The sequence below is a fragment of the Camelus bactrianus genome, chromosome 21 (assembly GCF_048773025.1).
Source record: "Camelus bactrianus isolate YW-2024 breed Bactrian camel chromosome 21, ASM4877302v1, whole genome shotgun sequence".
NCBI classification, from domain to species: Eukaryota; Metazoa; Chordata; class Mammalia; order Artiodactyla; family Camelidae; genus Camelus; species Camelus bactrianus.
This window is the reverse complement of record NC_133559.1, coordinates 19,309,102-19,337,039: the sequence shown is the minus strand read 5'-3', so window position 1 is coordinate 19,337,039 and position 27,938 is coordinate 19,309,102. Positions and strand designations below refer to the sequence as shown.

The 27,938-nt window shown below is 42.2% G+C and overlaps 1 protein-coding gene and 1 long non-coding RNA gene across 5 annotated transcripts in view; one reads left to right on the top strand and one right to left on the bottom strand.

The window, feature by feature from the left end:
- The window catches only part of FMO4 (flavin containing dimethylaniline monoxygenase 4), a 29,912-nt gene extending 4,581 nt beyond the window's left edge, over positions 1-25,331 (bottom strand). Inside the window, exons 1-9 of one of the 3 annotated variants that reach the window (XM_045518006.2) lie at positions 24,720-25,331; positions 24,497-24,564; positions 20,362-20,501; positions 17,946-18,134; positions 17,154-17,316; positions 6,661-6,803; positions 5,524-5,723; positions 4,098-4,450; positions 1,941-2,010 (exon numbers count right to left, since the gene is read on the bottom strand). In XM_045518006.2, the coding sequence (XP_045373962.1) occupies positions 1,941-2,010; positions 4,098-4,450; positions 5,524-5,723; positions 6,661-6,803; positions 17,154-17,316; positions 17,946-18,134; positions 20,362-20,493 (1,250 nt within the window). In that variant the 5' untranslated portion in view covers positions 20,494-20,501; positions 24,497-24,564; positions 24,720-25,331. Of the gene's footprint in view, positions 1-1,940; positions 2,011-4,097; positions 4,451-5,523; positions 5,724-6,660; positions 6,804-17,153; positions 17,317-17,945; positions 18,135-20,361; positions 20,502-24,017; positions 24,465-24,496 lie in introns of those variants that run through there. The other 2 variants (XM_010956881.3, XM_045518004.2) reach the window with 2 other exon arrangements.
- The window catches only part of LOC105070495 (uncharacterized), a 180,782-nt gene continuing 165,031 nt past the window's right edge, over positions 12,188-27,938 (top strand). For both annotated transcript variants that reach the window (XR_835420.3, XR_006725522.2), the window contains exon 1: positions 12,188-13,748. This is a non-coding gene — a long non-coding RNA (uncharacterized LOC105070495). The remainder of the gene's footprint in view (positions 13,749-27,938) is intronic.

Here is a 27,938-nt window from a genome sequence, read left to right as displayed (position 1 = left end):
CCTTGAATCCTGGTGCTCACTTCTCTTCGTTACCAATACATGTCCTTTGTGGCATTCCCCCCCCCCCCCCCCCCGCCGCCAGAATAGGGTGCTTTAGTCTGCATTAAAAATCTGTTCAGGTAGATATCCTTTCTCTCTTTCTCCTCATCTTAATGACGTCTGGGAACTCACCTGCTGCCTTTGGGTCAGCAGAAGCTGCTTCTCCTGTTATCTTGACATTTTCTTTAAGCCAAAAGTCTTTCTAAAATTATCAAACCATCCTTTTCTGGCATTGAGTTCTTCAGCTTTAAATTCTTCACCTTCCTTTTGCTTTAAGTTGTCATTAACGATTTCACTTTTTCTCAAATCATTTTAGTCTACAGGAATGCCTTTCTTACAGCAATCCTGCACTGACATAAAAGCTGCATTTTCAATACAAGATAAAAAGGTATTTCATAAAAAAAGTGCAAGGTTTTCATGCCTGCTGGCATAGCTACAGTGATGGCTTCACAAATTTTTTTTTCTTTTTTTTTTTTTTACAATGGTCTTTATACTGGATTCATTAATCTTAAAATGAGAGGCAACTATAGCTGCAGACCTCAATTTACTGTACATATCAAGCAATTCAACTTTTCCTTGTAATGTTATGACTCTTTTTCTGCTTCTTGGGAGCACTGCCAGCATCACTAGTGGCATTTTGGTTGGGTCCCATGGTGTTATTCAAGGTTTACGGTAATGCACTAAACACGATGAAAAATATGTAAGAACTGTGAGAGATCATTTTACTGTGATATAAGATTTACCGGAGAGATGAACTGCTCAGGCAGAGATGATTAGCATCACATAGCGTTTTAAGCAGATACTCGAAACACCTGAGCTCAGCACAATAGCGACAGGAGGTGGCCACGAAGTTATTACAGCAGTACAATGTGCACTACAGTTAATTTTACGCTGTTATGATTTAATGCTGCATCTTTACATCTGCTTACATTTCTCTTGATTGTAAATGTATGGTCTGTGTGAGTGCAAGTTTTGATAAATTTAAAACTTTATAATAGATTTTTGTATATTTGATGGTAGTAAATGATAAAATAGTATCTACATATATTTTACGCATTAATGACACCTGTTTTCCTTAATTTTTTCAATATTTCTAGGCTTTGTAATTTGCGAGTTTTTTCAAATTTTCACAAATCTCCTCAAATTTTTCTAGTATGTTGAAAAAAATCTGCTGATGAGTGGACCTACACAGTTCAAACCCATGTTGTTCAAGGGTCAGCTGCACAGTGTATCTGAAGGCTCTGTTGTTTATAAATGTTCACGATAATGCCAATGTCATTCTTTCAATCAATCAATCTTAAGTGTCTATCACATGACAGGCACCATTCTAGGTACCAGGAGTTCAACAGTGAGTAGAACAAAGGCCTTGCTGCCAAGGAACTTACATTCTAACAGTGGAAATCAGCAGGCTATAAAAAACCTTGCCAACTATATATATAATATATCAAGTGGTAATAGTTACTATGGAGAAATATGAAGGCGGGTAAAGGGGAGAGACAGTGATGAGACCAGTTGGTGTTGTCAGAGAAGGCATCTCTCTTATGAGGTGATATCTGAGCAGAGTGAGCCTGCAGGTATTGGGTGGAGGGAGAACATTCCAGGCAGAGAGAACAGTAAGTTTCTGGGGGCAAGTGAACAAAGGATTGCCATCTGGTAGGGGCCAGCCTCCATGTTTTGCTGAGGCGAACTGGTGCCCCCATTGGGCACGTCTAAGGCCATAAATCTCGTTGGTGGAAGAGTTAGGACTAAAAACAGATTCTTCTGACTCCTAATGTGATTATTCCAACCTGCCATACTGCTTCTCTACGAATGGCTTAAATGGCTTTAAATATTTAAAGCCTTTTTTTTTTTGTAATGAAATATATTGGTAAGTTTTTCCTGCAGTAGGTTATATTTCATACCTTTCTATGAGCTGCTCCTTTTTCACAACTTCAGCCATCAGTTTTTGAGATGGAGGTATCTTACAGAGTCCTGTGAGAGAAGTCAGAAACAACGCTGAAGTCACATGTGGCTTTTCCTTTGAGTTCTCCTCCCTCTCATTTCTGTCCTCCCACTGCTCCAAGCTCAGAACATGTGATGGTCAAAGCTCAGAATGGAATTAGAGTGCAGAGGGTAATTTTCTGGAGGTAAAATCCCCCTCCAAATTCACTTAACCAGGGTACTCTCCTGCTGGAATTGTGAGGACAGATCAGATGCCCCGTGCCCAGCCCTCAGCCTGCGTCACTGCACTGGTCACCACTGATCATCAGCACCTGCCCCTCTTCATCTGCTCACACATTACATATATCTATACATAGTATTATTTATATCATGTTGTATATATACATTGACATTTTATTGTGTGTGTGTGTGTGTGTGTGTATATTAAATCTGTTAGCTGGTTACATATTATCACTTAAATTAACCCTGTTTTTATAACCCTGTTTTGGCACATCATCACTTTTGTTACATGGGGAGCCTCAGGCATGGAAGGGGCCTGGCAATCTCTGTCTCACAAAGGCTCTGTCTGCTTGAGTTATCATGAGGATGAGGATGTGCTTGTTCTCAATAGCCCACCTAGGCAGTCTCTGCTCTTCTGGCCAGTCCTGCCCCTGTCAGTGGCCAAGTGCTGATGCCAGGGGTGGGGTTACCATCCGCGTGAGAAAGATCTGACTTAGTTCTACAGTGTGCTTGCCACTGGGATCATTTTATTCTGTATGAAGCTGGAAAGACTTCACTCGGTGACTCCCAGATTGTCCCTTGGAGGCTCTCTGGAAAGGCACGCGATCACTCTTATGGTGTGATCTAATCAAGTTTTGTTTTGTCAGCTCTACCATTCTGATAAGCATTTTTGAGCTCATTATAAAATACTTAAAAAAAAAAAGCAAGTACTTAAGAGTCTTCTGTGGTTTTAATATAATTGGAAAGTGCAGTGAAAGCACTTTAATCGTCCTTAAAGAAATAAACATTTGTGATAATTGAATGAAAGGCTGCGGAATTTCTTTTGTAATGTAAACAAATGAGATTAACCTCCTCTCCTCCACTCTCAACCCCCTCAAATTCAAATATCATATTTGTCCACTTAGGAGAACATTGTACAGTATGGTTGATATCTATTACATGTGTACAGTGGGATGGAAGTCAACACTACTTAGTATTGCATTATATGCTATTTATAAATTATTGATGATTGTTTTTATTCATTAGGGGCAAAATTCTGCTAAAGAACAGCTGATTGGCCCAACTGTGACTCATTTTTATATTTTTAAATAATACAAATGCAATTCTTTAAAATGCTCACAAATCTAAAACCTGCCCTGTTCTAGAGAACAGATAATAATATCTAGAGATAATAACAGCATTAGTAAGAAAGGCAGCTACAGTTAATAAGCATTTACTATGTGTCAAGTAGTGTGCTAACTGCTTTGTGGACATTATCCATTTTATGAAATCCTTGTAAAGAGGTTTTCTTATCCCCATTTTATAGGCAACGGGGCTGAGAAGTAAAGAGGTCCTTGCAAAGCTAGTGAGCTTCAGAGTTGGGATTGGACCCTGGTAGCCCAGACTCCTGTCACCTGTGCTCACACAGTGATAACTGACAGCAGTTAGTGTCCAGTGTCTGCAATGTTTTTATGGGCATGTTTTAAAAGTCACTATCTCCTTAGGTCCCAAGTTTATTCACAGTGTGTATTATTCCGATGTCTTTCTCAGGAAGCAATATAAAATTCTACTGCTGGAAATAAATGGAAAGACTTAAGAGGAAATAGCTTGACTTGAGTGGAATGGAATAGGATCCCGAAGCTTCTAATAATTTCAGTTAATCTGAGAACTGTGATTATATTCTGTTGTCCAAATTTATCCCATCCACAGAGCCAAAGCCTCTTTTTCCCCTAGTCACATCGGTGACATGAACACACCCACCATAATATTACACATGTATAAAATTAATTCTCTATTAAAAATTTTTTAAGCATGTTTTATGTTAATTTAGCTCACATTTGTTTGATTTTAGCCAAATCTCAAGGCACTAGTTTCAAGACTCACTTGGTCACATAGGGCTTTAAACAGACTGCAGGTACCTTTGAATACTCTCGTGGCCCATCGTGCTTGGAGCTCTGTGCCTGCTAAGATGGAGCCTGTGAGGCTGATGAAGCCAATGATAGCGAGTGTTGTCCTCTCTAGGTTTGAGGGAAAGACCTGCTTGTAAAGGAATATCTTCTTTGTACAAAGGCTTTTGAGAGGTTCTTCAAGAAAGGGGAAAGAAAATGTGTATCCTGTAGTGAAGATCACAATGTCGATGTTTTCTTCCACTGTCCCGTCTTCAAAGAGAGCAGAAGTTTCTGTAAACTCCTTCACGCTGGTCTTCACAGTGACTGTCCCACAGAGGATACAGGTTGGCAGCTCATCGTTCACAATTCTTTTTGATTTTTTCCTTTGACACAGAGGAGAAAATTATTCACTGTAGTTACACTTATGAGACGCTCAGCAAATGATTTATTTAGTCAATTCAGGGAAATTATCCACCACACCAAAGGAGTGAATTGACTAATGTCTAATTCAAAGTGTTCTATGTGGCTTAGTGTTTTGATAATATTCTTGTTTTCCTGCTCCCAGTAGAAGGCATGTGGAAGATGACTAAACCTACTCTTTCCTGCCCAGGGCTTTAAATTCTTTACCTTTTGGAATTAATTCCTGGAGCAATGTTGGGATGGAGTATAAACAATCCATATGATAACCAGTTTGGGGTCTTATATCACACAGGCCTCAAAGGATTGACATTTAGCAAAGAGGAAATTTCAAGGAACTTTTTGGATTAAAAAAAATCTGAATTTATTGATAGTGATAAATATCTTCATTATGAATATCATTCTACCTAATCACAGCAGACATAATGTCTTTATAAAATTTACATGTCAAATCATCTGTTGCCATTAATTTTCTTTGTAAGTTGAAAGCTCTCTTTGCAAATAAAAATATCTGGGTCAAGCATATAATAAAAATCACATTTAATGACCTTACATGCATTTCAAAGGTTTTCTTTTCCTTCCCAATGTGCAGCTCTATACAGATGTGTATTAAAATATAGAATTCCAGAAATTCCTATTGGCAATTCATACCTCTAATCATTCAGCCAGAGCAGAATTTATTAAAGGGTAATGAGAGCTGGCCATCTGCACTCACTGGTGCTGCAAATATTCTATTTGTGGATGGCAGCCACCCTGAGATTCCTTGAGGTCTATTTAAATTTCCTGATATTCAAACTGGAAATAAAGTTTTCATCCTTCATTTTCCTCTAGACTCGTGAATTACTACTTCTGTTACCAGACAGAGATCACTCCTGTTTCAAGAACTGCTGTGGTACTGAGGGACATTGTCTTCCGAAAATAAGCTTAGAACAGGACAAACAAAGGCAATGTCACAATTATTGAACATTTTGAGCTCTGAATAAAATAGAAGGAGAAATATTGATTCAATAACTTTACCACTAAACAAAAAAATAAATACCCCTTTGTAATACTTAATCCATAATTCGCATGATCAAATCTTTTATTCATGTGCCTCTCTTGAATCCACTTTAGTACCCACGAAGGCAGAACTTGTGCAATAAAATTATGGTGTCTTCTTGTAACCATCATATTAAGCGGGTAGCCCCCATCTGAACAGCGGCTGATAACCCAGGTACCGGTTCTAGTACTGAGAAATACCTAAAAAGTAAGGCAAGAAGGATAAATACATGTGCAACAGATTTGTGCCCCCTATCATTTTGTAGTATTTTTCTTCAATATGTTTCAAATGATCTTATAACTTTCTGGTCTTACAACATCAGAGGACCGGTGAACTTGCACCCAGATCTGCAAATGACTAGCTGCTTCTATTGCTGTCACTGTTTTCATAAATCACTTTGACCTGATCTATGTCTCTGTTAAGGCCTTTCATCCTGTTTAATATCAAGAATAATAGTACTAGCAGATATGGGGTATTGATCTGGCAATTTTTCACATGTAAATAATGCAGGATTTAAAATGAGGTTTTGAGGAAGCAATTTTAACTGTAACAAATAAAAATCTATTCTTTCCAGATCTAATCATTGTACTATAATTTATGGTAAAGTGGAATAGGTTTCTAATTTGTGAATTTATGCTTGGAATTTCTTAAATTATTATGTACACCTCTTGGACAAAGTAGGGGGGTTTTATCTTAAAACAAAGAATGAATCTGACTCCTAATTAAAAATTTGGAGATGTTCAGTAAACAATCTCCCTTTCTATTTTTATGTGGTTTTTTTTTTTTTTTCCCTCCCAGAATTACAAAGAGAGAGGGTAAAAGAAACATAATTGGTGCGGATGGAGCATTTGCCCATTGGGTCTTGTTTCAGGAGCATCTCTGAAAAATGCCTAGTGGTCTGGCATCCATATAATTTTCCTAGACCCTTCCTGGAGATGGTTCAGTATTGTAAAGCATGGATTTTTAAATATTTCACGAAGGATCATGAGAGGATTTAAAGATTTTCAATTTCTTTTGTTTTTTTCACTCACCCCTGTGTCCACATAACTTAGTAACTGGCCATGTGTTTCATAATCTTGAATACCTCTCTCCAGAAACCAGAAATGATGCAGGGGGTGGGATTCAGAGATGCTGTACCTGAGCTGCCGTTCGACTGAGCTCCACTGCAACATCTCCTCCAGTGTTCCCAAGACCGATCACTAGGACGCGTTTGCCCTGAAAGCCTTCTGGGATCTTGTACTCTTGACTGTGCAGGATCTGGCCTTTAAACTTATGGATTCCTGAGGGGAAGAAGGGATCAGAAATATCTGGAGCTATAATTCCCTAGTTGTCAGGTATAGGGTCTGTGGGAAAAGGGAAGTCCCAGAAATACGGTAGCCCTTTGCTCCTGGGGCCAATGGCAGGAGAAGGACTAGCATATCATTCCCCATCCCATTGGATGCTGTCAGGCCAGATATTGATTTAGTGCAGCATGCCGTGTTAAAAGTATAGAACTTATATTCCATGAATGTTCCTTCTTAAAGCAATTGCTTAAGGAAATCAAGCTTGCTGCAGACAATAATAAGAAACATCTCATGCATAACCCTGAACGTCCTAGACAAGAAGTAGATTGTTGCATGTTACTTTACCAGTTAGGTATATTCTATCAGAATGTGACTGATGTATTTAACATGTTTACAAATTGAATGAAAAGTTTTTTCTTTTTTACAAGGAGAATTTTGTGGCATGTTCTCATGTAAAAAAAGTAACTATTCTTGTGATTTAGGTTTGTTACTTCATGCTTATTTGCTTTGTGCCTTATTATATGCTTAATGTTTTATTATATTGTCGCTTATTTATAGTTTATTCTTATATTATTTATATTTGTGTTTCTGATTGATCTTTCAAGTTCCTAACACTCTGTCAACAGAAGTATCACTATGATATTTATACACTGTATATGAAAAGGGCTACCAAATATTCCTCCTCTTTTTTTTTGGATAATTGTCTCCTTGGTATATATAAGACAGAAATCACGGATTTGTATAAAGTAAAGATGGTAGTAAAAGTGAAAACATAGAGCTGTTTACAGTGGTGGCTATGTCACTGGCAAAGCCCATTAACAATTCCTGGGAAATAAAAATAGAATCTGGCTAATAAAGTCTAACCTTTGTTTTTTTCCTTTGTGCTTAGTCTAATTTCACTTGCTCATAGGGTGCTGTGTGCAGAGGCCTTGCACCAGGCCCTTCAGACCAGAGTTCCTACGGCAAAACAGCTGCACCTGACACTTCAGCACAGGTGGGCCGTGTGCAGAGATGCTGCACCCGGGACTGCAATCTGGAGCCGTGAGCAGCACAGCTGTGCCCGACCCACAAGCGCTCTGCCACCCTCCCTGCTGACAGACTGTAAAGCAGCCCCACTGCTGGCCTGTTGGGGAGAAGGGGTACTCTGGAGCCAGAGCTCGCACCTCTCCATTCTTTGATCAAAGAATAAGGCCTTTCCTCTGCTTCTGAACCAAACTTGGTCTCCTCCTATCGGCTGAAACAACACTGGCAGGAGGACCCTTGCTGGGCATCTACACAAAATGTTGGGTAAGAAATTTTGGCGACTCAGATGAGGCAGACTGTGGCCTTTTCACCTGCACCTGCCCACTAAGGCTCCAGGCTCGCTTTGGCTCTAGTGGGAGGTTGGCAGAAACATTGGGAGGTTCCAGAGGGGATGACTGACTCTGGTCTTTGAGTTCACTGTGATGGGGTAGCTGCTGTCTTCTGCTGAACTCAGAGCAACTCTGCCCAGCAACCTGAACCTGGTGTGGTGCGCACACACTGTAGCCCCCAGAGTAATCAGGACTGGGCCCCCTTGAGGGAGTCATAATGTGCCTCCGTTGGGAATCTGAGACTGAAACTCAGGCGTGTCTGCTTGCCACCACTGGCTGGCCTTCTTGTGGTGCTGGACACCCAGGGACAGTGGGGACCTGTGGACAAGAGGGAGCCACTGCAGCCTTGTCCGCTGTCCTCTTGACCCCTGTCCGAGGCAGCAGCAGTCGCATCAGGACTTTGTGCCCTCCTTGCCCACCTCCAGGGGTCAACGATAGCAGTCTCCATTGTCACCTTCAATTTGATAAGGGAAAGCAGCCAGCCTCGTGAGCCAAGAGGCGAGCCCGGGAAAAGGATCCCTAACTAGGGCCTAACAACTAGGCTTCTGTACAAAAAGGTGAAAAGAAAGTGTAACCGAGCCTTTGGGGCTTTCCTGGGACAAACCCCCGCCCCCGCCATATCCTCCATCTGCCTCTTGTCTGTAGAAAAACTTTAGTCTCCTAAACTTCCCCGAGTTCCACAGAGTACATTTAATCAGGAAATTGAGAAAATGCAAAATGAAAACAGTCAAGCAAGACAAAATAACAATAGTTTAGCCATTAAACAAAGCCGAGGACCTTTAGTTCCTCCTCAAGGGCTATAGATAATATTCTGAGCTATATCCTTTGGGCTGTTTTGCACATACTAAACCCCACACCAGATGAAAGAAGTCAACTGTATGCTGCCCACAAGCACATAGACCCCAGACCGGTTGGAACCAGAAAGCTGATGATGTTGACTCCAGGTGACCTCACCACCAACCAATCAGAAGAATGTCCACAAGCTATTCACACAGCCCACAAGCCCCCTCCCTCACCTTATCTTTAAAAACCTTTCCCTGAGAGCCTTCGGGGAGTTCGGGCCTCTTAAGCACTAGCTGCCCTGAACGCCTTGCTTGGCGCCCTGCAGTGAACACTGCACTTGCCTTCACCACAACCCGGTGTCAGTAGATTGGATTTACCATGTGTGGGCAAACAGTGGGCCAGGTTTGGTTCAGTAACAAAATGTTGATGATCCTTTTGAAAGGAATTGAAAATGTGAAAGGGCCTTTCAAGAACTGAAAAAGGAATTGCTTCAGGCCCCTGCCTTGGCCCTATCAGATGTAGCTTAACCCTTTGACCTTTCCATTCCGGAGAGAAGAGGAACTGCTCTTGGGGTATTAGCTCTAAACTGGGACCCCTTACTCAGGTGGTTGCTTATTTCTCTAAACAATTAGATTAACCACTAAGAGATGGCCTGCCTCCTTGCCTGCGGACAGTAGCAACTACAACCTTGCTAAAGGAGGCTGAAATGTTAGCGTTTAGCCAGCCAATCACTACATGGACTGCGCACCAGGTTTAGGCTTTAGTAAGTTCTAAGGAAACAGAATGGCTATGCCCCAGAAGGTTGATTCAAGTTCAGGCTATGCTTTTAGGCAACCCAGCTGCTACCACGAAAACCTATCACATGGTAAATCCTGCCACCCTGCTACCCACAGAAAGGAGGCACCTGGAGCACAACTGTATACAATCTATACCAGTTGCCCTGACCTAGGAAGCGAGCCTCTCAGAAGAGGAATGGTTCACCGATGGGAGCAGTTTTATGAGAGAGGGAAAAAGTCTGGCGGGAAAATATGCAGTAACCTCTCAGATCCAAGTCATAGAAGCAAGAAGTCTACCCCCCAGGACTTCTGCCCCAAAGGCCAAGCTACTAGCCCTCACGTGACCCTTTAAGCTCAGGACAGGGAAGATCTTAAATGCTGACCCAGATTCCCAGTATGTGTATGCCAGCCTACATGCACACAGGGCTGTTTGGAAGGAAAGAGGTACGCTTACTGCAGAGAATACACACATGAAACATGGCTTAGGCATACTGAAGTTCTTAGAAGCAGTACAACTACCAAAAAAAAAAAAAAAAAAACAAAAACCCCTGGCAGTGACTCACTGTAGGGGCCACCAAAAGGGAGATGCAGAATTAATAAAGGGAAACAAGGGGACACAACTACCAAAAAGGGTGGCCGTAAAACCAGTAACTTGGCAAGTACCCCTCATGCCTTGAAGGCCAGATCCATCCAATTATTCCCCAGCCTACACAAAGAATTAAACAAAGCCTGAAAATGGGGCCTCAGTAGAGATCGAGGAAGCCGTGGGCAGCTAGTTAATGAACACGGGCAATACTTCTTTCCCCAAACTGCACCTTGTCCAGCCATCAGGGAGGCTCGTCAAGGAACCCACTTCGGGAAGGAAGCCCTATATAACTGGTTAGTTGAGGTCATGGTAACTCCTGGCATGAAATGTATAATCAGTCAGATAGTTGAGACCTGCCCCATTGGCATAATGAATAACCCCAACACCAGCCCCCTCCCCCACCTGGCTCCCTGAGGTCCCCAGGTAAGGCCCATTCAGACCAGAGGGACATATCCTGGAGAAGGCTGGAAGATTGATTTTACTGTCATGCCGAGAGTACTGGGCAATTGCAGGTATCTCTTGATGCTAATAGACATTTTCTGGGTAGGTAGAAGCATCACCAACAGAAATAACCCCTAAATTTGGGCTCCTAGGATCCTTACAAAGCGATAATGGTCCTGCATTTGTATCTCAAGTGATGAAGGGGTAATGAATGCCCTGGGCATAAAATGGACCTTGCATTCAGCCTGGAGACCCCAATCATTGGGGAAAGTAGAAAGATCCTATCAGACCTTAAAATGGGTCTTAGCCAAGCTATGATAGGAAAGTTAAGAAAATTGGATTAAGTTTCTTCTGATTGCCTTGCTTTGCATGTGGTTAGCCCCAAGGGATAAATCAAAGTCTATGTGAACTCCTATATAGTAGACTCATTCCCCAAGCCCAAGAGAAGGGACACCTTAACTTGATATGGAACAACTCAAGTATGCCCTCTAGCGGGGAGAGGCCATGAAAGCTCACACGGAATATGGTGACCAGGAGCTGCGTGCACCCATGCACCTGGCCCTACACCCCTTCCGGCCAGGGGACTGGGTGAACCTAAAAACCTGGAACGCAGGCAGTCTGCAAAGTCAGCTCACTCCTAAGGGGAATGCACCCCACCTGGGATCCTAACCACCCACTCTGCCCTGAAGTTGCAAGGGTCACTCGAGGCACATCACACTCGAGTGAAGAGGGTCCTCGAGCCCCAGCCTCCATAGAGAAAACATTGAGGTGGGGAGGGCATAGCTCAAGTGGTAGAGCACATACTTAGCATGTAAGAGGTCTTGGGTTCGACCCCCGGTACGGCTTCTAAAAAATAAATAAATAAGTAAACCTAATTACCTTAAAAAAAAGTTAAAAAAAAAAAAAAAAAAGCAAGTGAAAAGAAAAAAAAAAAAAACCAAAACCTGCAGCAGTAAACCCTGATTCGTGTGAACCTCTCTGACCTGAAGCTTCTCTTCTGAAAAACAAAGTGTGACCAGGGATGCTCAGGCCACGTCAGTGAACCAAAGATCTAGCCACCTTCATTTTTGAGAAAAACTTGACTTGTGACCATTATTCTGTTGCCTATATTTGGGCCATGTATCTGAAATTGTCTGCTGTTTTTTGTTTCCACAAAGTTAGACAAATAGGGGTGGGTCACTCAGGGAACGAACAGTCAAGGCTGAGGCCTGGGGACAACCACACACAGCTAAAGGCAGTTCTGCTCCCCTCCCGGGGTTATGATGGCGCCTGAAGTCAGCAGGAAGCAGTTACAGATGAGGGACCTGCATCCCCCGGTGCCCCTCCAGAATGAAGAGCAGGACAAAATGCAGAGGAGGGATCTGTCACTGACAGAGCCTATTCTGGGCAATAAAATAAAGTTTAACCTTTTTTTCCCTTTTCTTTCATGCGCAGTCTGGTTTCACTTGCTCACAGGATGCTGCTTGCAGAGGCCTCGTCCCCGGTCCTTCAGACCTGAGTTCCCAGCTCCGGCCCCACGTGCAGAAGCACCGGCGCACAACACGGCGATTCAGGATGGCGGCAGCGGGCCGTGTGCAGAGACGCTGCGCCCGGCGACCTGGAGCTGGAGCAGTGCGCCTGCGCCCGGCCCCGCGAGAACACCCCCCCCTCCCCCAACTCCTTCTGTCTGACGAGATCCCTGTAAAGTAGCCCCGCCCGTGGCCTCTCTGGGAGAGCGGAATCTCTAGAGCCGAGAGCTCACACCTCTCCACTTTTGGATCAAAGAATAAAGCTTTCCTTTGCTTCTGAACCGAACTCTGTCTATTGGCTTGAATGACGCCAGCCAGAGGGACCCTTGCTGAGGACTGACTGGAAAGGGTCTGTTACCGCTGCTGCTATGGAATTATGCGACGTGGCAGAGGAAGCAACGGCGATGGGGCCGGCGACCATCAGACCCGTCCACGGTGAGATGAAGCGCTGACAAAGAATCAGAAAGGGAAGCTCTGCACGTTAGAGGACCCCACAGCCTCTCATCCCAATACTTCAAACACGTTTGCAATTTTAGTGTAAAAAAAGGAAACTGTCTCCTGGAACCTACCATGTTCTTACCGTACAGTAACTGAGGCCCCCAGAGCTAGAAACTAAATATAATAGCTGCCACATTCCCAAGGAGGTGCTCATTAACCACCTAGGCAGAACGTGCAAGGAAAGTGTCTGCAGACCAGTTTTGTGATCTTTAACCCCTCACTCACTTTCAGGGGTTTAAGCTGAAGTGACCAGAGGTTGGACACTGGAGATTTTCAACAAAGGATTTAAAGTGCTGCTGTGTTTTCTGTCTCTCTGACATGGAGCCAGATTCAAGGGACTTCCAGGAGACCCTTGACTTGGAACCTAAAGAGCACAGAGACGGGTGTGTGACCCACGCTTGAAAGACTGACTGGAACTGGCTGCTAGGGGTGGTGGCTGTACCCATAGCAAGTTTTTTGACTGCTGTTGACTGTGGAATACATGTTTCATGAGGACCGTGTAAGAGGGAGGCTGTCTGATGCCAATTTAAAGGAACTTTGCACAAGGTAGCCATCTGCACTGACAATGAGACTTTAACAGATGATCTGCACGGAGATGACCTAGGGAGGAGCTAGGGTTTAAGGATTTGTAAGCGGCCAGCCCGAGAGGGTGTGGTCTGTAACAAGGGGCAGCACTGAGAGATCCCCAGTAAGGGAGCGGGTCTCTGGAGCAGAGCTTAGGAAAGCACCCACAAAGCATGGGTCTTAAACACTCCCAAGTCCTGAGAGAGCCAGCTCTCGACAGGTGCCATCAAGAAAGACCTTTCCTGCCCCTTTACTTCTTGTCCTTCCCCTGACTCCAGTTCTGGAAGGTCAGAGACTGCAGCTCCGGGCAAAGGGTCTGCGGGAGGAGGAACTGGCAGAGGAAGGGAGCAGCCACGCACACCATCTCTTCCCACTGCAGCTGTCAGCACAACGCAGGTGCCAGCTGAGGGAGGAGAGAAGCTTCACTGTTACAGGTAGTTGCAAATTTTTACTATTACATGAGATGGAACATTTTGGTTATAGAGATGAGAAGTTTTTGGTGACTTAAAGTGATGAGAGGGCTTTCCATTATCTAAGAGTGAGCAGAAAAGTGGTGGGAACTGCCTGAGATTGCAACCAGGGGCAGGAGGACAAGCCCCACCGATCAGGTCTACAGGGACATTACAAGAAAAATAAAGTTGGTTAATAATTGTACCTTACATGTACTTTCAACCCTGTGCACTCCAAGTGCTGTTTCAGGTTTTAGGTTTGGGAGATGTGAGGGTAAAAGGCACTCTATCCTCAAGGAGTTCATACTCCAGTGAGAACTAGTTAAACATTCAATAGCTAACAAATGTTTATTCAGCCCCCACTAGCAAGTCCCAGACACTCTTCTTAGGGCTTTGTACATATTAATTAATTTAAACCACACAGTAGCCCCTTAGGGTGGATAATATTATGATTCAATTTTACTAATGCCAAGAGTGAGGCACAGAGAGGTTAAGCGACTTGCCCAAGGCCATACAGTGAGAGGCAGAGCCCGGACAGGAAGTCAGGGTCTGTCTCTGGAGCTCAGCTCCCAAGCATGACACTATCCTGCCTCCCAGAACAGGAGGTGTTAAGATGGCTCAATAGGGCATCAGCCTAGACTGAGCCAGGGGAGGCATCCTGGAGGAGGTGATTTTTTTTTTTTTAAAAAAAACAACAGTTGAAGGATGATTAGGAATTTGAAAAGGGGAGCACTGAAAGAATTTCAAGAAGGGGGAGGAGCTCGTGCCCTGAATGCATTAGAGAGTGGGGCTTCAAGACATTTTCTGAGGTTTGGCTGGAGACGAGCTCCCTGAGGGCTCAAGCTTGATTCATAGATTTTGTATCTTTCATGTTACCTAACATGGGGCTTTTCAAATAATAGGTTCTCCGTAATTGCTTATTTGAGCAGGGGACCCAAGAAAAAGTACAGAATGCGTAGGTAGGTCTGAATTAACGATTATGTCAGTAATACAGTACCCTCTACTACCCGCCCCCACAAAAGAGAATCTATTTGATAAATCAAAATGACTAATTCAGGGGTAAAAAAGTTCTGCTGGCAGCATAGGGCTCAGTTTGCCTTGTCACCAAGTATCTCTGGGGTACTGTGGTTTATTCATCTTATATTTATTCTCCTAATATTATGTGTTGGAAGATGCTCAGCAGCTGCCTTAGGAGGAGGAAGACCAGGCTTGAAGTTGTGTACAATGCTCAAAAGGTTAAAGACACTTGTTAATAACTGATCAAATTAGGCATTCATGATCACTAACCTGTAACTAATGATTACAAGCGATGTGTGTGCAGAGTCACTCTTATACAACTTGTGAGCGAGAGAGGGAAGGAAGAGGGGTGACCTGCAGAACTGGACTTTGTGTTACCCATCCCGTCATTCCCATGTGGGCTCTGGAAGGGTCTGGCACTCCTAGGCGGAATGGCTGCTGAGGCCAGGGTTTTAACTTAACTAAGAGGGATAAATACTTCTTAGTCTGGGGGAGTCGCATGCTTCTTAGGAAGCAGGTTCTTCTCAACAATTCGCAGGTGGCAGATAACAGCTTGCAGAAGGTTGTGATTCACAGCAGTAGTAGCTGCTGCTCACAGAGCACTTACCTCTGCTCTGCACTGTGCTAAGTATCTCACATGGCTGATCTCACGTAGTTGCTGCTCTGAGATGGGAACTCCTATTTCCATCCTGCTGAGGCTTACAGAGGTTATGTTTATCCAAGATTATGCAACTAGTCCCAGGGTCTGGATCCAGAACTTTGTTCGTAACCATTATGCTAAATGCTACTTATCCAGGAGGGAACTGTGGCAGACTAGGACTCTCTGGAAAGCTTACACCATATCCATTCACCTACTCGGGAAACACAGAGGGAACTGGGATTGTCTGTACTGCTCCCCCCCTGTAACAATCCTTCTAAAGTGTGATCATGAACCAAGAACCCCCAGGAGGAGTCTCTGAAATCTGTGTGTGTGGGTTTCTTCCTTCTCCAATATCTGGGTTTTAGGGCAAAAGAGATGGGTATTTCAATATTTCTGTTGCAGTCATCCCTCTCCAGCCTCACCAGGCCATTAAAATTTGTAAAAATGTCTGCTCTCACAATGATCCAACTACCTTGCTATTTCAGCTTGTAGTTAGTCAGTCTCTTTCTTTGGGACCAGCTCTGCCAGTTTGGTCACTGCGCTGCCACAGAGATCCTCACCTCTTGGCTCTTGTTGGTCTTTTGCAACAGTGTTCTTTAGTTACAGTCTGAGAGGAACTGAAGGTGCTTAGTTAGGAGTAAAGGATGAGCCACCACAAGCCTGACAAGACACTAAATTCCCAAATTATCACTTGTTTGGCACAACACGTTTCCCCACAGAAACACTGTTAGAAGAGGCGGTTACATATTCCTTTAGCACTGTGCCATTTGTGTGTTTAGTCCCCAGACTAGCGGCAAGCCCGAAGATGAACCATCATTTACAGTATTGCTTTTTTGCAAAAGTATACGTTGAATTCGCCCTCCATCCCTAAGACATTTTTAAAAATAAGATATTTTGTTAATTTGATATTATGTTTGTAAGATTTAGATTTCATTTTTTAAAAAATTGGCTAAGGTTTGCAAGCATTCTTCTCCACATATTCCTTTCTAAAAAGTTGTTTTAGTTCCTTAAAGAAGTTTCAAAATTTCATACTCAGTTGCCTTTAGGGCCACTTATACGTAACAGAAGAGTAGCTTCATTACATTTTAGTAATCCTCATTTTTCCTCAAAAGATGGAGATTTGTCAGTTGTGAGTATATTAAAAAGAATGTTCTGTTGGCTTGAAAGATTTCCAAAGGGGGATTTCTAAAACTCCTTTGTGTTGATAGCCCTGACTCAAGAGGTGTATGGATGGTTATTGTGATGACTATTTTGAAGGATGGCGATATTCCTTTGTATGTATAATTTCCGGTCTATTTCTTTGAAAAAAATCTGTTGTGCTCGCTCCGGCAGCACAAATACTAAAAACAAAAATCTGTCAAGTTTCCTTATGCTCTCACTTCCTTTCAGTTATTGAATTACAGGTCACTCCTGATTCAAATGACCTGTAATTTAATGACAAAATTTAAAACCTGTTCCTTTTCATGACAGATCTGATAGTTTTGAGCCTTATGTGATCACTGAACTTAAATCAGACAGGGTTAATAAAGCTTAAATGATAACACCAGCATTTATATTAATAAGTAATGACACCTATATCATGCTTGCTATCTTTCAAAGTTATTTTGTACATATTATTTTGAAGGGTGAACACAAAGTTGTTTATAATCACTAGGAAATATTTCCAACTACGAATCCATAACTTCTAGAAGAGCCCAGAAGAGCAGGCATGGTCTGGGGTAGAAATGACTCACCAGGAAATGACTCCAAAGGTAAATGGGGATTTAGGAAGTGTCCAGTGCAGACCATGACAGCATCAAAGACAGCTCTGTCCTGCTGCCCTTCTGTCTCTGTGACAACATCCCACTGACCAGTTTCCAAGAAGTCAGGATGCTTTGTCACACTGCACACTGTGGTCTGAAAGCAGAAGACAAACATTTGCTTTCTGTCAATCATCTTGGGACCTCATGCAGTGATTGTAGGGTACCCATGTTCATTATGTGAAGTGGGCCAAGTCAGCCCCATGATAGGAGGTCTATCAACACTGGTTTTATCTTCTACCTGGAGAAGTTAAGGAACTTGTGCAAAGTCTCAAAAGTGGTCATGTAGATTAGGACCCCAAACATCTGAATGCCTTCCTTGTAAGGAAGAAACATTCAGGTTTTATTGGTGAGCAGGAGATGATTTAAAATATTGAATGCATTGAAAATGTTCAAGAAAATGAGTTTTTAATTATAATTTCTGTGGCTCAGGCTTCTGGTCATTTCTTTCCAAAGGGTTTTATGAACAAAATTCATTTTTCCTTTCGTCTCAAAAAAATGGTTTAAATTTCATCCTGAATGAGGGTTTGGATTTAGAGAATGAACTGGGAAATTCAGTATTTTAATGATCTATCTGAGTAAAACATGAGCAGCAGGATTACTATCGGTCTTATTCATGTAGAGAGAAAACCAGAAAGAAGTTTACTTAAGCATCCCATTTCCATGAGACTGCTGAATGGGGGGCTGGCCTTCAGCCACCTTCCACAATGACCCAAGGCGTCTTACCCGAAACTGAATGTATTTCAGAAGGTCAAAGTGCTCAGCAAATTCTTGGAGGTATTCCCAAAATTTTTCTTGTTTCATGAAATTGGGATAATCTTCTCGGAAGGGGAAGTCACTGTAACAGGACATTTCTTTGCAGACATTCGTCACTAATGACTTGTAGACCCGGGTCATCCCATCTTCAGAAGTTTCCTGTGGTGAAAGCATAGTTAGCTTGGTGGGGGTGGGCGGGGGGAGGTGGACAGGAGGAATCGAAAAGAGACCATCAGTAGTTCCACTTGTAATTCCAAAGAGTTCCAGGAAAATTTAGCATTGGGTCCCCCACGCTATAGTTGTCAGAAATAATTGGTGGGGTTGGAATTATTAAATACAGTATCTTTCTCAAGCTACAAAGACGTGAACTAAATTAGACAGGGCTCTCCAAGACTGACACTGCCCTTAAACAATTCCATAATCATAGGGTCCCACAGTCTATCTTGCTTACTTTTCCTTCTTCCTTTGTGGTGGTTAGTCCCACCCCTCATGCTCTGGTCCTCTTCCTCTTGTCTTTGCTTAAGGGGTCCTTCACTGATTTTTCTATTTATTGTCTATGCATATTTTCAACCACTCTCTCTTTATTGGCTCCTCCCCATCAGCACTTAAAATACTGAACACTCTAATTTTCAAAACAAAACTAAACTCCTTTCAACCTATATCCCTTTCCAGCCTCGTCTCTCTCTGTTTTATCTCAATCTTCATGAAAGAATCATCACATTCTGCCAGCCTCTGCCTTCTCCTCTACCTGCTGTCTTGTCTTAATCTCAGTCACTCAAAAACAAAACAACAAAACAAAAAGATCTGTATTAAAGGCACCAATAAACTTCTTGTGGCTGAAGCTAATCTCTTCTTCTCCTTGAAGTCTTTCTTTGCTGTCACTTTCTCTGAGAAGCTTTCCATGACCCAGCAGATCCGCACAAGGCATAGCTACTTCCTCCAGCACCCTGTACTTCGAACACAGAACCGCTCACACTGCATTGTAATGATCTGTTTACAGATCATTGCTTCAGTAGCACATATACTAAGCGATTTTGTTCTCACCACACCGTAAGGAGGGCTGGGCCCCTACCTATCTTGTTCCCCACTGTGTCCTGGTAGAGGGACATCACGAGTGAGTACCTGTTGAATGAATGAAAATGAATACTACAATTGCATTTTTGAAAAAAAAAATAGTATAGGATTGGAAGAAATTATATGGAAATTTTAATAGGGCTGACCCATGTGCATTGACATTATATTTAATTTGTATTTTTTTCTTTTGTTTAACTCAACGTTATTTTCTAAAATTAATCTATATTACTTCAGAATAGGAGAAGGAAACCACACCAACTGTGGGGTCAAATGGCAGAAGGTCACAAACCAGACTTACTACTTTCTTTCCACATTGACAGTTGGTGGCTTGATGAGGCTCACAGTACATCAGGAAAAAATTATTTTTCCCTAGTACATTATAATCATAAGGTTGTGATCATCCCTGCTTCCATACATTTGTGTATTCTGTTTTCTTCTTCATCCATCAAAGACTGGCAAATGCCACCTCCTCCATGAAGGCTTCCCACATTCATACCAGTCTGAAGTACCCTCCCCCACCTGAGCTCCCACTGAACATTGCTCTTCTTTTTCCCCTGAAGCATTTAGTAATTGGGCCTCCCATCTTTTGACACCTCATAATTCACCACTGGGGCAGATCCCTGGATCCTCACTACTCCCAGTACCTGGGACCAATCCTGGCCAGACGCAGGTAGTATTTAGCCACTTCCAGCCTCACTTCCTGATGCTCAAGTCATCTAATGGCTGGTCTGGCCCTGAGCATAATCCCCTAGGCTGCATATTCCACTCTTAAGAAGGGTAAATTGGTGTCTGCGTTCTTCTTATTCTGATAACGTGAAAGCTGTCATCTAGATTTTTCAAGGTCTGGATTCTTGCCTCATCCTTGCCATTTCTCCCCACAAAGACCTGCCCAATGCGTGGGGACTGGGGCTCCAAGCCCTGATGCCAGCTTCTGTCCTTCCTAAAGTGTTATCTGCTCCATATTCATCAATGCTGTTCAGCTTACCCAACATGACATTTTACTACTTTCCCTTAGAATGTCTGTGGTCCAGAAATCATTGTAACTTCCAGTAATGTTTGTGCATCAGACTTGACTCTTTGTTCTTCTCTCCTTCAACTGTCCCTGCCCCTGCCTTGCCAGTTCTCCAGGTCCTTCACCTATCAGACTGCATCCTGTACAGGGTTGGCACGACATCGTACACAAGCTTGTGCTGCTGCAGTGAGCTGCTCCCTTACTTGATCACCAAGGTGGGCTAAAGCCACCGTGCCCGAGCAGGGACAAAGCAAAGGCCAGGTTATGACGGATGGAGGTGGGAGGGTGTGAACTACGCACAGTAAACTTCCACAGTCCCCCGATGTCATCAGTTCTTTCAAAGCAGGTGGGCTCCAGGTCCTCATCCAAGCAGCATTTGATGGAGGACAGGCCACTCACACCAGCTCCAATCACTGCAACTCGCTTGGCCATGATGAGCTCTGTTAGAGAAAGGCAGAGCAGAGCTTCTTTATGTGACAAGGCTAGAAGGGAGCCCTTGTCACAGAATGCAACTTTTACGTCTTTGAGCTGAGGCAGAATCCCATTTTGGTTAAAAATGAGGGCTCTGATATCAAATTGTTTTGGTTTAAATCTTGGCTTCATTTTTTAACAGTATGACTTTGAACTGTTTATCTTCTCTGTGCCTCAGTTTCCTCATCAGTGCAATGGGAATGGAAATAATAATAGTAATAATAATAATACCTATTTATTATTATAATTTTTTTGTAAAATAAACATGCTTTAATAATATTCAAAGCTAGCATTTTATATTTACAACAATTAAATATTGTTCCTCCAAATAGGTAAATAGAGCTTGGGAAAGAATGTAACACCTACTTTAAGTATTTGTTATAAAATTAAAACACTGAAATGTTGGGAGGGTTGTAGACTTGTGTGCCTGTACAGTGCAAGTGTGTCTGTTACATAGTAAGTGCTCAATTAAATTTAGCTCTTGTTATTAGCTAGTGCAGCTGGGACCCTGATCCCCTTGGGATTTTAGGCTTTAGGTCCCCTCAGTGTTAAAGGGGCTCTTTGCTATCACCTAGCCCCTCTGAACCCTAGGAATTGCTCCCAGCAGAAATGATAGTTTCTATTCAAAGCATCTAAAGTCCTGAAGAATATCTGGTCATGGGCCATGTTGTGCCATGCAATAAAGATATTACATGAATTGAGGGGAGGTACTTAGCACTGCACAGAGGCAAGATTGACAAAAACACAGAACTAAGTCCTGAAAGTCATATGAGACATTCTAGAGACCAAGATGAGGTCATAGGGGAAGGATGCCTTGCTTGTCAGGAAAGACTGGAGGAAGTATGCATGTGTCACAGAGATCTGTAACCAGTTTGTCTTTTAAAAATTAAAAAAAATTTTTTATGAGTTATTGTCAGTTTACAATGTTGTGTCAATATCTGGTGCACAGCACAATTTTTCAGTCATACATGAATATACATATATTCATTTTCATAGTCTTTTTCACCATGAGCTACTACAAGATCTTGTATATATTTCCCTGTTATAACCAGTTTTTCTTTATTTTATGTTTTGGGCTTCTGCAGTCATCAACATAGCTTTTTCTTTGATTAGGTGGGCTAACCACTGAGTTGATTCCAGCAAATCAGGTTTTGTCACCTGGAGGCCCTTGACATGTCAGGCAGACTTGGTTGCAAGTGCTAACTTGCCCTCAGCCCCCTTGGTCAGTCCAAGAAACACAAAGAGTAGTTGAGACCTCAGAGTATTTCTTTTTATAATCTATACATTGGACTTTGCCTTTGAAGACATGGTGCTGTTTGAGGAGAGATCTTGCTGTACAGCTCTTAGGGGATTTTGGTAGTGTCATGCCACTTAGTGGTGTTTGCCTTGAGGACCCAAGAGAGACTACATTCATTGAGCCCTGAGCACCAGTAAATGGGAAAACCCATAGCATCATCATTGGACACGACACAAGACTGCCCTGCTGTTAAGAGGCTGAATCTGGAGGGACTCTGGATCTCTGAGGCTGAGCCTAGATGTGCACATCTCATTGGTCTGAGAGCCCCAAGCGTCCTGGGGCTCCCGTTACTGAGCCTCTTCCCTCACCTGCACTCAGGTTTGCTGCCTCACCTTCTGGTTGGGCCTCAGGGAGTCTGTCCCCATGGCTTTGCAGCTTGCCTGCTGGTCAGATCAGAACCCCCAGGCATAGAAACAAAGTGGAGTTACTGATTTTACAGAGGGCAGAGGAAGACTTCTGAGCGCTCAGACCCCTCTGACTCACCTGGTTCCAGAACAGGATCCAGGGACTTGCAACAAGAATCAGAGAGATTTCTCAAGGCTGCCTGTTTCCAAATGTTACCTTCCATCCTGCCCTTTGTAAGGCTGAGGCCTTCATGCCTGGCTTCATTATTTATAGGGAAATGGGCACTTCTTCCCCTGACGCTTTTGGTTTATTTAGGGGTCTCTACTAATTTGGGAGAGCTGGGCAGGCTGCAGTAAGAATGGACTTTGGAGGCAGCAGAACTGGGTTTGAGCTCTATCTCTGGAACTGACCCCATACAACCCACTTTTACACCTTAAGGTTTATTGTTTGTAAAATATAAAAAATAGCTATGTTGAAGGATTAAATTTTTTTTTTTTTGCAGCAAGAGCACACTTTTATTGAAGTACAGTCAGTTACAATGTGTCCATTTCTGGTGTACAGCATGTTTCAGCTATACATATACATAAGTCTGTATTTTCATATTCTTTTTAATTATAGGTTACTATAAGATATTGAATATAGTTTCCTGTGTTATAGATTGTTTGGGTTTTAAGTGACATTACTTATACAAAAGTGCCCAGCACCAAATATTTGCTCAACGTTCATTTCCCATCTCCTTCACTCCCTCCTTTCCTCTCTTCTCCCTGGAAAAGGCAGCTCGCATAGATAAAATTTATCAGCAACAACAAGTAGGCAAATATACTCATGGCTTCCTTTGCATTGAGGAGTAAAAGTTCTAGGTAGCCTTTCATCAGAAATAAGTGGCCCCACTAACAAGAACACTGAAATTTCTGGGCACAAGGGAGAGGTCTGGAATTGGCAGATCTCAGCTGTGCTCTGCAGAAATGTGAAAGAAATGGTTGCTAACTGAACTGGGAAAACGCAAATGTGCTGTGGTGAATAGACTGGTGGCAAATTAATTCATTCAAGAGTTGTACCCTGGGTACCTCTCAGGGCAGGTTCTGAGCCAAATGTGGGGGCCCCAAAGATGACTAAGAAACAGTGTCTAATAAAACAGATAAAGAGGTTCATACTGTATAGCACAGGGAAATATATATAATATCTTGCGGTAGCTCACGGTGAAAAAGAAAATGAAAGTAAATATATGTATATTCATGTATGACTGAAGAATTGTGCTGTACACCAGAAATTGACACAACATTGTAAACTGACTATAACTCAAAAAAAAAAAAAAAAAAAAAAAGAACCAGTGACTAAATAATAGTAATGAAAATAGACCCAGTGACTGGGTCACAAGAAGATGCCACTGTATGGAGAGAGGCCAATATACACGATACCATGTGGCAGGCCCTGTAACAGCAGCTGTTCTGGTTACAAATGCTTGCAGACTCTCTTGGGCAGCTCAGCTATGCCTGGAGACCTAGTTAGAGACACAAAGTGGGCTGTGTTTTTCCTGGGCAAAAAACACCTTGTCCTTTGCAGACTGATGTAGAGACTGTTTGAATGCCAAATAATTGGTACCAAAAATGGATGTGAATTGAAAGGTAGGGGGGAATACCGCAGGCCGGAAGGGTCTGGAGGACTTAAGCTAAGCCCTTTGTAAACTATAAAGTGTGCTGTAAGCACAAGGTCCATTGCAGGTCAAAGGTCGCTGATACCTAGTTCCCTAGTAGAAATGAGCTCTGAAACTGCTGAACCAGACTTTTGAACAACATGAAAACCCCATCCCCTACGTGACAGACCAGAAAATGTAAATTCTTACATTTTTGAGACATGGAGAGACTTGGGTGATTGGCAAATCATGAAACCGATTATGATTCATGTGAGTTTCAAGTCTGATCTGTTTATATTTCTTACTATCAGCCCACCAGTGCGCTTCCTTGGCTTCAGTATTTCCCATCATAACACTTGCGGAGTATTCTGTGTTTCCCAGTGCCTGGCAATTCCATCTCACCCGTAAGGTGAAACCAGAAGTGAGCCTAGAATCACTGAAAGTCCCATGATCCTGTTCCTCTCACCCACACCTTCCTTCTGGATGGTTTTCCCCCTACGACATAACTTTATTTCCTTACAATGTTCCTTTGCGTCCTCATTTCTCTGTAATTCTGTTGCTTTCACCCTGATCAAGAGAGTCCTGAAGCAGAGGATCACATTCATTTTTAAGGAAGGCAGTATTCATCCTCCGTGAAAGCACTTCGGGAAACATTTCCCCATTTAAAAAAAAAAATCCAGGACACTTACCTTGTTGTCACAGAGCAGATATTCTGACAAATTATTTCTTAAAGCCAATAGCGAAAGATAGTGTTTGTCTTAAAAAAAAAAAAAAAAAAAAAGAAAGAAACTCAAACTCTTTATTCGAAAAAAAAAAATGAAGGAATGCTGACTTTACTCAAAGTGCTCTCGGTTGAAAACAAAAACCATTTGTCTTTCCTGTCATGCTGGTGACTGCAGAAAGTATACTCACTGAAGAAAAAAAAAAGTTGTGTAGGACACCAGCTTGACACTTCCGTGATCTCAAGGGAGGGCTAACTGACGAGCTGCAATACGGCTTCCGGATTCGAAGGCCATAAGTGACTTCTGCCCGTTTCCTCCACCCTCCTGAACGTCACAGTTCCGACAAAGCCCTAAACTTAGAGCGGAGCACGTGGTAAGGGCTGCTCTTCGCACTATAGCCTTTAGAGGGCGCCAAGTCACCCAAGGCAGCCTCCAGTGAAACAGGCGTTCTACTGAACTAAATTCTGATTCTTCCGTGAGTCCCTTGAACCATCATCATAGGAGCCGTCCATGGAAGAAAGTCAGTTGGGTGACTGTCATGTCATCAAGTTCTTCCAAGTCTAAACCCAGAAGGGTGATTTCAAAATTCAGAACTTACAAGGAATTGAAGCAGTTTCATCCCTTCAGAAAGGGTCAGCAGAGGGAGCTCGTAAAACATGTTTGAGGAAGCGTTGAATAAGTTTTAGCTGTTAATCTAGGGCACAAGAAGAGGAATAATTACAGAAGCACTGGCAATATAGATTATTTTTCCCCCTTCTCCATTGAGTGCTTGGGAGCCAGCATTAAAGACCATCTTTGAACAGTTTCTAGACCAGGGGCACAAATGCAAATACCCACAGGGGTCAGGAAGATAACCCAAAAGGGGAAGAGGGCCAGATAAGATCTGACTGGACAGCACATCCCCCATCTATTAAATTTGGCTAAATGGTGCTATTTGAGAGCATAAGCCCAATGTTGCAAGGTTTTAGGCTCCTTTCAATAAAAACTGAAAATCCAGATTTTGTACATAAAATCTTCTGTTGTCAACAAATAAATTTTTCTTTTGAAAAATATTAAGCCCACAGAAAAGGTGAGAGAACAATTTCACTGAGCACCAAAGTATCCCTCACCCTTTTAATCAACTAGCAACCTCTCAACACACTGACATTTTCTTCATCTCTCTCTCTCCCCCCACACAAGCACGCGCGCACACACACACCTGAAAGTAGTCTTCAAACATCAGAGTCAGGGTATTTCAGTACATAGCTCACAGGCATTCTCCCACACAATCATGTTACCATTATCACATGTAAGAAAGTCAATATAAATTCAGTAATATCGTCCAACATACCGTCCACTTTCAGATTTCTCCAATTGTCCCCCTAATGTTCTTATCTAGTAGTGTACTTGAGTTGGCTTGTACAGAGAGGGTGTACATCACTTCCAACTCGAAGTTCAGTGATAGCTTGGCATTACACACAGTGATGCTTGACACAGTAGCTTGCCATTGTTCATGGTGAGGATGTTTACATCATGGAAACTGGCAAACACTACAAATTTGGGATCTCCTCCCCCCATGCCCCTGGCCATTTGTTAAACATTTATCCACATACCACTCTTTTTTTTTTAAAGGCTTTATTGCAGTATAACTGATATACAAAAAACCTGAATATATTTAATGTATATAATTTGATGAGTTTGGACATACGCATACACCTGTGAAACTATCACTCCTCAAGGCAATAAACATATTTATCACTTTCAAAAGTTCCCTCATGCCCCATTGTTTTTGTTAAGAATACCTGACATGAGATCTACCCTCTTAACAAACTTTAAAAATGCACAATACAGTATTGTTAACTATTGGCACTATGTTAAACAGCAGATCTCTAGAATTTATTCATCTTGCACAACTGAAACTTTATATCCATTGAACAACACTTCTCCATTTCCCTCTCTCTCCAGACTCTGGCAACTACCATGCTACTCACTGTTTCTATGAATTTAAGCATTTTATATACGTTGTATAAATAGAATCGTACAGACTTGTCTTTTTGTGAGTGGCTTATTTCGTTCAGCGTCATGTCTCCAGGTTCATCAATGTTGTCACATATGGTAGGGTTTCTTTTTTTTTTTTAAGTCTGAATAATATTTCATTGTATATATATATGTATTTTTTGGGGGGGTTAGGTAATTAGGTTTATTTATTAATTATTTTTGGTGGAGGTACCAGGGATTGAACCCAGGACCTTGTGCATGCTGGGCACCCACTCTATCACTGAGCTATACTCTCCCTTCATTGTGTGTGTGTGTGTGTGTGTATATACATATACACACATATATATATATATTTCAAATTTTCTTTATCCATTCATCTGTCCATGGACATTTAAGTTGTTTCTCCATCTTGGCTATTGTCTTTAATGATGCAGTGAACCTGGTAGTATAGCTATCTTTTTGAGATCCTAATTTCAATTCTTTTGGACAAATACCCAGAAATGGGATTGCTCAATCGTATGGTGGTTCTAGTTTTAATTTTTTTAAGGAACCTCCATACTATTTTCCCTAGCAGCTATACCATTTTGCCTCCCTACCAACAGGGCAGAAGGGTTCTGATTTCTTCATGTCCTCTCCAATACCTGTTATCTTTTGTTTTGTTTTTGATAATAGCCATCCTAACAGGTGTGAGGTGATATCACATTGTAGTCTTGATTCATACTTCCTTGATAATTAGTGAAACTGAGTACCTTTTTTAATATGCCTGTTGGCCGTGTCTGTCTTCTTTAGAGAAATGTGCATTCAAGTTTTTCGCTCCATTTTTAAATTGGGTGGTTGGGTTTTTGCTGTTGAGTTGTAGGAGTCTCTTATATGTTTTGGATATTAACCCCCTTTCAGATGCATGGTTTGCAAGCATTTTCCCATTGTGTATGTTACCTTTTCATTCTCTTGTTTCCTTTGCTGTGCAGAAGCCCTTTAGTTTGATGAAACCCCTCTTGTCTATTTTTGTTTGTGTTGCCTGTGCCTTTGTTGTCATATTCAAGAAATCATTGCCAAGAACAAAGTTAGGAAGCTTTTCCCTTGTGTTGTCTTTTAGGAGTTTTATAGTTTCAGGACTTACATTTAAGTCTTTAATACATTTTGAGTTGATTGTTTGGGGCATGGTTTAAGGTAAGAATCCAATTTTATTACTTTGCATGTGGATATTTAATTTTTCCAGCACTGTTTGCTGAAAAGATTGTCCCTTCCCCCTTGTATGAGCTTGGCAGCTTTGTCTAAGATCAATTGACTCTATATATAGGGGTCTATTTCTGAGCTGTCTATTCTGTTTCATCCATTGGTTTGTATGTTTGTCTTTATGCCAGTACCATACTGTTCAATCACAGTAGCTTTATTAGTTTTAACAGGTTTTTTTTTTTTTTTGGTGAGGTTT